General features: G+C 36.1%; 1 protein-coding gene across 3 annotated transcripts in view; it reads right to left on the bottom strand.

The window, feature by feature from the left end:
- CTNNA3 (catenin alpha 3) overlaps window positions 1–12,335 on the bottom strand; it is a 1,789,299-nt gene that overhangs the window by 1,309,809 nt on the left and 467,155 nt on the right. For all 3 annotated transcript variants that reach the window (XM_007167816.2, XM_007167818.2, XM_007167817.2), the window contains one exon: window positions 8,721–8,984. In XM_007167816.2, coding sequence (XP_007167878.2) covers window positions 8,721–8,984 — 264 coding nt within the window. The remainder of the gene's footprint in view (window positions 1–8,720; window positions 8,985–12,335) is intronic.

Genomic DNA, 12,335 nt, shown 5'->3' with positions numbered 1-12,335 from the left:
TAAGTTTTGGTATTTAAACTTTTTATCTTCATTTGCCACATGACACTTTTTAAAATTTCCTTTTGATTTCCTCTTTGACCCAATGGTTGTTCAAAAGAGCATATTGTTTAGTTTTCTCATATTGTGAGTTTTCCTGTTTTCTTGCTATTATTGATTTCTAGTTTCATACCACTGAAGTTGGAAAAGATACTTGGATTTCTATCTTCTCATATTTAATAAGACTGTTTTGCATATTTATTAAGACTTATTTTGTGTATAACATTCTTTTGTTGTTAGGTGAAAAGTGCTGTACATGTCTATTAGGTTCACTTGGTCTATAGTGTTGTTCAAGTCCACTGTTTCTTCATAGTTTTTCTCTCAGAATGTACTATCTATTATTAAAAGTAGGGTAGTGAAGTCTCCTACTGTTATTGTATTGCTGTAAATTTCTCCTTTCAAATCTGTGAATATTTGCTTTATATATTCAGGTCCTCTGATGCTGGGTACAAACATTTATAATTATTATATCTTCTTTTTGAATTGACCCTTTTATCATCATATAACGACCCTCTGTCTCTAGAGACAGTTTTTGACTTTGGTTTGTCTGGTATAAGTATAGCTCCTCCTGTTTTATTCTGGTTAACACTGTCATGGAATATCTTTTTTCCATCCCTTCACTTACAGCATATATGTGTCCTTGAATCCAAAGTGAATTTCTTATAGATAGCTTATAGTCAGATATTGTTTTTTTTTTAATCTATTCAGCCACTCTGTCTTTCAATTGGAGAATTTAATCCATTTACATTTAAAGTAATTATTGATAGGTAAGCTCTTATTATTGCCAGTTTGTTAATTGTTTTCTGATTGTTTGGTACTTTCTTTCTTCCTTTCTTCATCTTGCTTTCTTCCTTTGTGATTTGAAGATTTTTTTGGTAGTGGTATGTTTTCATTCCTTTCTTTTTATCTTTCATGTATCTACTACAGTTTTTTTCTTTATGATTACCATATGGTTTACACAACACATCTTATAGTTGTAATAGTCTCTTTTAAGCTGATAAGAACTTAATCTTGATTGCACACAAAAACTCTACACTTTTACTCTACTATCACATTATATGCAATTGATGCTATAATGTACATCTTTTTATATTGTGTATCCATTAACATAATTTAATTATAGTTATTTTTAATATTTTGTCTTTTAACTTTGATACAAGAATTAAATTGATTTAACCACCATTATAGTAATAAAGTATTCTGTTTTGTCTATAGTAATACCTTTCCCAATGAGTTCCATACTTTTTATTCTCTCATATTGTTGTGTCATCTCAACTTAAAGAACTCCCTTTAGCATTTCTTGTAAGGTAGGAATACGGGTGATGAACTCCTTCAGCTTTTGATTGTCTGAGAAAGTCTTTACCTTCCCTTTATTTCTGAATGACAAGTTTGCCAGGCACTGTATTGCTGGTTGGCAGATTTTTTTCTTTCAGCACTTTGAATATATCACCACATTTCTCACTGGCCTGCATAGTTTCTGCTGAAAAATACATTGATAATCTTATGGGGGAAGGGAAGGTCCCCTTGTATGTAGCAAGTCATTTTTCTCTTGCTGCTTTCAAATTTCTCTTAGTCATTAAGTTTGACAATTTGATTATAATGTGTCTTGGTGTGGGTCTCTCCAGGTTTTTTTTTTTTTTTTTTTTTTTGGTGTTTTTTAGACTTCCTGGATGATGTCTATTTTCTTCCTTGGTTTGGAAAATTTCCAAACATTATTTCTTTGAATAAGCTTTCTGTTCCCTTCTTTTCTCTTCTTCTGGAACTCTCATAATGCATACATATCCACATGATGATATATATGCATAAGTTTCTTAAGCTAATTTCACTTTTTTTTTTTTTTTTTTGCTCCTCTGACTGTATGATTTCCACTGACTTGTCTTTGAGTTCACTGATCCTTTCTTTCCTCTGTTTGATCTAGTCTGAGCTAAACTCCATCTATTGATTTTTTTCCCATTCAATTGTATTATTCAGCTCTATGATTTTTTTTTAACATTTTGTCTTTGTTAAAATTCTTACTTTGCTCATAAATTGCTTTCCTGACCTCAATGAGCACCTTCCTGTTCATTATTTTGAATTATCTGTTGGGTAAATCACATATCTCTATTTTATTAGGGTTCATTTCTGGAGAGTTAGTTTGTTCTTTTATTTGGAACATATTTCCCTGTTTTTTTCTTGACTCTCTCTGTGTTTTTCTCTGCCTTAGATAAAATAGCCACCTCTCCCAGTTGAGAGACTGGCCTCAAGTGGGTGATGAACCCCAATAATCAGCCCATCCAGCTACTCCAGATGCCTCTCAAATGTTTTTGCTAGTCTAACTTGAAAAGTTGTGACACTAGATGTGAAGCATAACCCCTTCCAGGGAGAAACTAGTAGCTGGGCTTTACTGCTGGAGCAAGCCTGGGAAAGGAGTTGTAGGAAGAGGCTCCACACATTCAAAACTGCCACTTTGTTCTGTGTAGACCCCAGGAAACTAGAGAATGCATGGCTCCATCAGCTCCCAGAGGCAGGCGAGTGAGAAGCTAGATCTTCAGGCAGTAGTCAGAAAAGTCTACTGTACTAGATGTGTAGTCCAACTCCTTCCAAGAAGAAGATGGTGACTCAGTCACTTAACTGGAGCTAGCCAGAGGAAAAGCCATGGGAAGTGCCCACACACAGGTTCAAATGCCTAGGAGACTAGTGATTGCCTGTCCCATCAGCTCCCAAAGACAGCTGAGTTAGAAGTCAGACCCTGGTCAGCAATTGGAAAATTTAGTATGTAAATGTGCATTCTAACCACTTCCAAGAAGAAGCTGGAAGCTGGGCTTTATTGCCTGCTCATTCTGAACTGAGCCAAGGGAAAAAGCTATAGGAATTGCTTGAAAACAACCTCTTTGTTCTCTACGGTCCCAAGGGACTAGCAAATATAGGGCCCTGTCAGCTGCCAAAGATAGGCAAGCTAGTAGTCCCTCTGGTAGCAGCCATAAAAATTGGAGTGTTAGATATGTATCAAAACCTTTTCTCCTCAAGTAGAAGCTGGGAGATGGGGGATCCCTCTCAACTGTATGATGCTGTGTTAAGAATGGAGTTTATGGTGAGAGTGTATCTCAGTTTTTCCTAACTGTTTTGAGGTGGGCATTTTCTTAGTTGACCAACATGCAGGAATTGCTCAACTCGTTTCTGGATTTCTCTCAGAGGCAACTGATACATGTGTAGTTGTTTATTCAGTGTGTTTATGGGTAGAGGGAAGAGTCGGGAGCCTCCTATTCTGCCATCTTGCTGAGAATAAAGCTATCCCTATTTTCTTTTTAAAATATTCTTATGGTCTTTGTTGCTCTTCAGTTTCATTACAATATGTGTAGGTGTGGATTTCTTTCTATATATCTTGCTTGGGAATTATTAGATTTTTTAGCTATGGAGATTGCTATCTTCCATTAGTTCCAGGAAATTCTTAGTATTTTTTTATGCTTTTCTTCTTCTGTATCTTATATCAGAATATTTTAGAACTTGTCACACCATCCTCCATGTATCTTAACTGCTTTTTTAAAAAAAATCTTAGATTTTGTGTCTCTGTGGTGCATTGCAAGCAACTTCTTCAAAAACATCTTTCAGATCATTAATTTGCTATCTAACCTCCTGTTTTGCCTAACCATTGAATTTTTCACAATTATGATTTTCATTTTAGATAGTTCTGCCTGGTCAATTTTGATAGTCTTTTCTTCCTTCATCATACTCCTCATACTTTACTGAGTAGATGAGGAAATAATATATATTAAGCATACTAACTTACATCTAATATCTTACTGTTTCAACATCTGCAGTGTTTGCAGATCTGATTGTAGTTTGCTCTTTCTACAAAATTTCATACATGGTGGCTTGCTTATTTGTGTGTCTTGTGAGAACTTATTATCCTTGGACTTGTATGAGAATTTTTTGTGGACTTAGTGTATGGTGCAGACAGAATTTGAGTTTACTTCTGGCAGTTACTTGGAGATATTGCCAAGACAGGACAATTTTAAATTTTCAGTTAAAGTTTTAGAGGCTACACAGATAATATGACTTTTGACCAAAGTCCAGATAAGAACAGACTTACAGTTAGAAATTTTCCAAGACGTTTTGTATATTTTTCTGACCTACCCATGGCCAATTTAAGCCAGCCAAGTTTTCCTACGATCTCCTTCTGTAGAGCTAGTGTTTTTCTTGTTTATCCAATGAGGTGGTCAGATAAAAGGATTCTCAGATTCATGTAAGGGTCTCATGTGACTTTCCAGCTGACAAGCTTTGTCTTTTGTCCTCAGTTCATGTTCTTCCAAAATCCAAGCTACAGGCAATAATGAAAAACAAATTCCCCATATCGCCTAGCACAATGCTAGTGCTGGCTTGCTAGTTTGGTTTTGTGCTCTTTGTACCTGGCTAGCCCCCCAAAATTTCCCTAATTCACCTATCAGATTATCCATGTAGTTAAAAATATTTTATCCATTATTTTTAGTTTTTCTAGTTCACTATATTTCTAAAAACCAAACCATTTTTTCATATTAAATTGCTTCTAGATATCACTGATGACTATTTTCCTTTACCTTCTAAATGCTAATTTGATTAATAGAGGTCCTGTTTTCTCCTTCAGGTGAAAACAGAAGAATATAAGGACTGCATACCTCAAAATTATTACTCTTAGTAAAAGGCAGCATAGCTTGGCAGCTACAGGGAACCTAAACTAAGGCTAGAGAGCCACTGAGAAAAGTTTTTTTTTTTCTCTTTGTGCTCCCTTATCACAGAAAGGTATCTGAGCAGCATATCACTCAGATATTTTCCTTGTGGTTTCCCTCACTATAAATTTGCATCCCAGTTAAACATTAGGTAAAGTAGAATACAAACCCCCCAGTATGTACACTACAAGTTGGAGAAAGGAGAAAAAACAGGGGTAAAGGGAAAATGCTCTTCACTCCAATATTGCAAAACAATAGGCACCATTCCTATATTCATTCTTTCCTTCCTTCATTCATTCATCGATATTTACCTAGCATTTACTATGTATAGAGCATTGTTCTAGGTATTGGGGATACAACACTGAATAAAGGAATATATGAATGATGACCATAAATGAATATATAAAAGGAAGATAAGAAAATAAACATGACAGCTCTTTGAAAATGACAAAATACTACAAAACTCCTTTGTTATTATCATCATTATCACATGAGGACCTGGATAATTCTGTGGACTATGATTATAAAAGCTGTGTTTTCCTTCCACATAAGAGCAAATATACCTTAGTAGACTTGGAGTTTCAAAGCAATTTTCACGGGCAAAGTTTCTCACTTAAAGATATTTTCATAATTCTGTTAATCCATAGTTGGACACTTCTCAACTCTCATTCAGTCACAAATGCGAAAGAACACTCTAAAATTCACATTAGCTTTTCCAATAAAGAAATTGATTTAGCCTATACAGTGTTCTAATTCAACTTCTATTTCCTCCAACAGTAAATCTCAGGTTTCATTTCCACAACCAGACATGGACCAGAATGAAAGATTTAGTGATGCTTCAGCTCGGTAGTTGTTGAGTAAGTGCTCTGATACATTTCTATGCTATAACATTTAATGAGACTTACTCCCAACAGAGTATTTACTACATCAATTTATTTCATAGTATTATATTTGCAGAAGCAAGATAGAGCAAAGGTTATTTTGGATCCTTTACCAATAAGCTTCCTGTAAGTAAAGAAAAGTGCAACCATTTAATTTACAAAATCATTTAAAAAGGTTAAATGCTCAATAAATTCTGCTTTATCTAGTTCAGACAACCTCAGAAGCTATTGTAACATGGATATAAAAATGTATATAAAATTCAGGCATTTTGTACCAGCTTTCTATCCCTAACTTTGACTGGAACTGAATTTCAAAGGTTGTTGATACAGTATTGGGATTTCTGGGTAATATCTTTGAAATTCCCTCCTGCTTTGATAAGAAGAAGGGAGTCAGCAACTTATCTTACAAAAGGGAAGACTCTATCACTACGCCTATGCCCACTCCCATCAAAACTACACCCATACACACACACAGACACACAGACACACACACACACTTTCTCCTCCTCTCCAACCACTGCCATTTCTTGTCTGCAGCAGCCACTTTCAACTAAAGTGAGAAAAGAGAAGTCCCTGAAGGAAGACAACTTCAAAATCTTCTATCTTCTTCTATAATCCTAAGAATATAGAAAAAGGTGTCTGGGATAAACTGGACCTCTTATGCAAGCATCACCTGATACAATTCTGTTTAGTACTATGAAAAACGTGATACACAATCTTATCTGTCCACTCTTGCAAACTTCACCTCACAATACTAGTCACTCCTCATACACAGACTACTTCTACTTAAATAACTCAGGTACCCAAAAAATAATTTTTCACTAAAAAGTTATGCCATCTTTTGGACTGGGTTACATATATAATTTCTCTAATAGTTCCAATAAACTAAGAATTGTAGAACAAGTTTTGTTGAATTTTGATTAAGCACATTAAGCTCTACCTGTGAGAATTCAGTATAATACAGAAGTTGGAAATATCTTCTAGAGTCAGACATACTAGATTCACATCCTGGTTACTACCACTCACTAGCCTTCTGACTTGAGCAAGTTAAAAATCATACATAAGTCTCAGTTTTATTTTCTGTAAAACAAACAGACAAGAAAAAACATATCTTATATGGACACTGTAACAATTAAGTGATAAATTTATGTTAAGTGTTTAGCTATCAAGAAATGTTACATATTAATGTATGGGGGACCTAATGTTCTGCTAGTATCACCAGTATAAAATTAGTTGGAAACATAATCTTGCCCACAAGGTGTTTTCAATCTTATTGTGAAGACAGAATGCTCATCTAATAGACAAGTTTACTGAGTACTCATTACACAGGGCAAACATTTACATGATGGGGTATTATTAAAGAATCATCACTAATTTTCTACCTTATTTAGACAAATAGGTCCTAAAATTTTCACATAAATGCTAATAATTAGGAAGTTAACAGATTTTTTCATTGATGCCAAAAATTAGGAATTTAATAATGTTAGGTTAGAAATGAAGAAACCTGTTTAAGACATGTAACTAAAGGAAAAGCATATGGAAAGGTTATTCTAAACATAAATGAATTAGATATCTAATAAGTTTATTGTTACAGTAATAATGCTAAGAACATATAGGAATTATAGGTTATGTGTTTTTTTTAAGTTATCAGTTAAACTTTAGTAATTTTAATTGTGTTGATTTCTTGATTATGGAGGAATCTTCTGCCAAATAGTCACCTCCACAACTAATAATGAAAGCTAAGATTTATTGAACACTTATTATGTGCCAGTGACTGCTATTAGCATTTTTACATGTATTATTAATTCACTGATGCAGGCAACACTAAGATACAGGTCCTATTATTATCCTCAATTTATAGGTGAGAAAACTGAGAGTTCAATAAAATAGCTTTCTTAAGGTCACATGGGCAGTATCTGTCAGAGCTGGGATAGGAACTCAGGCATCTGGGCTCCTGATCCCTTATCTTTAAGCATTACACCATGTTGTCTTCCATTAAGCAAGTACTTATCTGACTTGGATAACCAATGATCTTTGACATCATACTGGAATGTCTAACAAATCTCTCAACTCAACCTGTTGAAAATTGAGTTGCTGATCTTCCTCTCAAAAATGGCTTCACCCACAGTCTTCCCCATCATAGTTGATAAAAACTTAATCCATCCAGTTGCTCAAGCCAAAAAACAAACAACAACAACAACAAAACCTTGTAATTATCTGTGGTAGACACAGAGGTTTACTGCCCATATCCCCCTTCCAGGTAGGACTTGTTGCCTACCTGTGGAGGGTGAGGCCAGCAGATGGCCCCCCAGCTGTCAGTTCCTTCAGGGTCTGCAGCAGCTGCAGCGGGCTTATCCCCAGCCCCCATGCCTGGAGGTAAGACCCTTCCCAGGGTAGGGTGACCTGCTTCCAGTGATTGAAAGAGGCCTGGTTATTTCCTGAGGTTAACACTCTCTCCAGGGCTCCCTGCTCATTGGTGGCTTTGTGGGTCTGGCTCACAGGGAGACTTCTTCCTCTGCTCAGTCCTGCTCCCTTCCTCTTCCTTAACACATGTTAATTCCTAATAACACCTTGTATCCCAAATTCTGTCCAGTGTGTGCTTCTAGAGGAGCTAACCTGCAACACCAGCCATGACTCTTCCCTTTCTCTCACACCCCACAACCATTCTGTCAAATCCAGTTGGTTCCGCTTACAAAATTTAGCCTTAATATTCACTAGCCACCCTAGTCCAAACTCAAATGTGAGGAGTTCAAGAGAGCAGCACTCAATTATATCCCAAGCATAAAGAACAGCACCAATAATAAGTATTTGTGGAATGAATAAATCCTACATTTCATAAGTTTATCTATGTAAAATAAAGTCATCATTTCAATCTAATTAACAATCCCAATTTAAATGCATTGGCTTCCTTGGCAGAGATGTAAACGAATCAGAAGTCTACTGATAGAATATTGTCCTGCTAATCAATTCTTTGGAAAACACAGACAATGATAGAGACTGATTAGGTCACTGGATTTTTATTTACTCATACTCTGAACTCCAACCCAAGGATCTGAGAACACACATCTACTAATTTTCTTATTGGTACATCAAATCACATTTTAATTTTCTCTCAACTTACCTCAAGCTCATCAAGAGCACTTCCCAGGGTTGCTGCCTGAGGTTCTGGTGGGACTAACACATTCTGGATGCCTTGTGAAGCATTTGAAATTACATTGAGGGCGTTCTGAATTTCTTCACAAACTGTGTCCTTGCTGGCTTTGAGGGAAGCGACATCAGAATGTTCCAAACAAGCTGAACAAATTGAATGCAGTATGGGGGAGTTCTCCTTCAATGAGGCCCGGGCACCTGCAATTTCATCCCTCTGATTTGGAGATTTTAGGTCCTGAGGAAAGAAATAAAAAGAGAGGTTATGGAAGAAAGATTTATGCCAAGAAGCTCCATTTTTCTGCCAATATAAATGAAAAGATAATAGATACTAGGAATTCATAACTATAAGTTAAAATAAAGGGCATAAATTATTTCTATACTCCTCCTGATTCTGTTAAAATTTCTGTAATAGGAAAGCTAAGCCATAGCAAATAAAGGTCACAATGGTACAGATGTGTGATAACTGAGTAACGCTTACATTTGTCAGTCATATACTTATAAGTCAGAAAAATACTTTGGCTTTCACATTATGAAGTGAATTATAAGACAGCTTGAATTACAAGGATGCTGATTACTTATTTGCATAGGTGGTGATGATTGCATTTAACCTTTTTGTTAAAACTAAACCAATTAAGTTAAGAATACTAAATTAAACTTCCCACCATTCAGCTATCTTCCACTCATTTTCAGAAATACTTGCTAATAAGTTAATCCTGGATTTTTCTTTCTTTGACATTTATTCAAACAAATAGTTATTGAGCATTTAGTATATGCTAGCCCTTGTGCTTAGATGTCAAGTGCACAGAAGTGAACAATCCTACAAGGACCTTGTTCTCCTGAAGCTTATGTTCTTGTTTGAGGGGGAGGGGGCCTAAAGAAAAACAGATAAACTAGGTAAAACAAATACACAAGACAATTTCAGGTACTGAAAACTGCTATCGAGAAAACACAACACTGACTGACTTGAGAAGAGAAGCTCTTTGGCTTGGGTGGTCAGAGAAGATATTGCCTCAGAGATGACATTTGCAATAAATTTAAACGAAAAGCATTTCAAACAGTGGGAGGAGAGGAAAAAGAAAGTCCTATATAAGTGATAGCTGGTTAAAACTAGCTCAATATACATTGAAAAACCCTGGCAAGTACTCCCTTAACCAAGAGATGAATGTTAACATCATCAGTGATGTCACATGGATATCGGGTGCTCCTTGATATGCTGTGACAAGACGAGTACTTCATCTGTCTGGAATTCTCTCCAAAAGCCCACAGTCTCAGTCTAATCATGAGAAAAACAACCAACAAAACCAGACTGGGGAAAATCCTACATGATACCTGTACTGTATTTCTCAAGACTGTTAAGGTCACAAAAAAACAAAGAGACTGATAAACTGTCACAGACCAGAGGAAACTGGGGAGACATGACAGCTAAATGCAGCATAGAACCCTGGATCAGATCCTGGAACAGAAAAAAGACATTAATGGGAAAACTGATGAATTCCAAAAAAAGCCCAGAGTTTAGTTAATAGTAATGCATCAATGTTTGTTCATTGTGGCTAATGTAAGACATTAACAATGAAGGAAATCAGAAGAAAAGTAGATGGGAAATTTCTGTACTATCTTTGCAACTTTTCTAGAAATCTAAAATTATTAATATAAATAAAAAGTTTATTTTAAAGAAAACTAATTCAAGGGAACTTAACAATAACTTATGCATTCCACATACAATATCTCATGTAATCCTTATAAAAACTCATGATACATATTATTCTCCTTTTTAAAGATGAGAAAACTGATGTCTAGAGAGACTGAGTTCATGATCCAACTGACAAAGCTAAATGGTGGCATTTCTTGCACTGTAACCCAAGTCAGTGCAACTGCTAAGCCATGATCCTAACAGCTATGTTATACTCTTTCCTGCATGGGAAGGATTTCTCTTATTTGCTACTACACTAGGATGTGAGGACTTGTGTTGTATAATGACTTATAGTTTATAAAGTGCTTCTGGATAGTATCTCACTGATCATCACAACACCCTTTGAGGCAGTAAGGCTGGTGTTCTTAGCCCCATTTTAACTAAATGAGTATTTAGTCTAAGGAGATTAAAAGGCTGATAAAAGAACTGAGATGTAAACCTAAGTCTTCTGATTGCAAATCCCATGACTTATTCACAAGACTCTGCTACCTTCGGATAATGTTACCCGAGGTTAATAAATGGCAGCACTACTATATTTTTAGCTCCTTCCTTTCTGAAAATAAAGGCTGTCTGCTACTTCATGCAGGATTTGGGGGTAATTAACTTTTTTACAAGATGTAGGGAGGACAATTAGAAGTAGCTGTCTACCCACTGTTCATAGCCAGGACATGGAAGCAACTGAAGTGTCCATCATTGGATGAATGGATAAAGAAGATGTGGCACATATATACAATGGAATATTACTCAGCCATAAAAAGAAATGAAATTGAGTTATTTGTAGTGAGGTGGATGGACCTAGAATCTGTCATACAGAGTGAAGTAAGTCAGAAAGAGAAAAACAAATACTGTATGCTAACACATATATATGGACTCTAAAAAAAAAAAAAAAAGGTTCTGAAGAACGTAGGGGCAGGACAGCAATAAAAACGCAGACATAGAGAATGGACTTGAGGACACAGGGAGGGGGAACGGTAAGCTGGGACGAAGTGAGAGAGTGGCATGGACTTATATATACTACCAAATGTAAAATAAATAGCTAGTGGGAAGCAGCCGCATAGCACAGGGAGATCAGCTCGGTGTTTTGTGACCACCTAGAGGGGTGGGATAGGGAGGGTGGGAGGGAGATGCAAGAAGAAGGAGATATGGGGATATATGTATATGTATAGCTGATTCACTTTGTTATACAGCAGAAACTAACACACCATTGTAAAGCAATTATACTCCAATAAAGATGTTAAAAAAATAAATAAATAAAGGACATCTGCCAAAAAAAGAAAAAAGAAAACAGTATGTGCAAAGGCCTGAGGCATAACAGAGCAAGGAGTATGCATGCTACTGCAGGTGGCACTACAAGTATAGGGACGCTAAGCAGGAATGGTGATGAATCCAGCTAGAAACGCAGGCAGATGCCATGCTAAAGAGCTGCGAGAACAACAAGCTTCGATGTGTATTTTCAAAGATTGCTCTATCAGTGACCATTTAGTGATTAGACAGAATGCAATTTCAGTCAGGGAGACCAGGCAATAATCCAGGTAAAAGACAATGAGGGCCTGAATGCTGAACACCATTGCTAGGCTGTAGTAGGATGGATCCAGAAATATTTAGGAGGCAAAAACAGTAAGACTCTGTGATACTTATATGGAAGGGGGTGGAGGTACCTAGAAGCATCTAGAAATTTGTTTTTGCCATTGTGCACATCGTGATTCATTCACCAAGATGGAGAATACAGAAAGAATAATGCATTTGGAAGAGAAAGGTAAAGTACTTTTTGTCATCTGCGAAATGTGAGATGCCAGCATAATATCCAAATTAAAATATACTATACATGGATCTAGAAGTGAGCTAGAAATAGAGATCTGTGAATCACTAGCTCATAGCTGGGAGCTAAAGTCATGT

This window comes from Balaenoptera acutorostrata, chromosome 16, assembly GCF_949987535.1.
Source record: "Balaenoptera acutorostrata chromosome 16, mBalAcu1.1, whole genome shotgun sequence".
Taxonomy (NCBI): domain Eukaryota; kingdom Metazoa; phylum Chordata; class Mammalia; order Artiodactyla; family Balaenopteridae; genus Balaenoptera; species Balaenoptera acutorostrata.
This window is presented reverse-complemented; position numbering and strand designations above follow the sequence as displayed.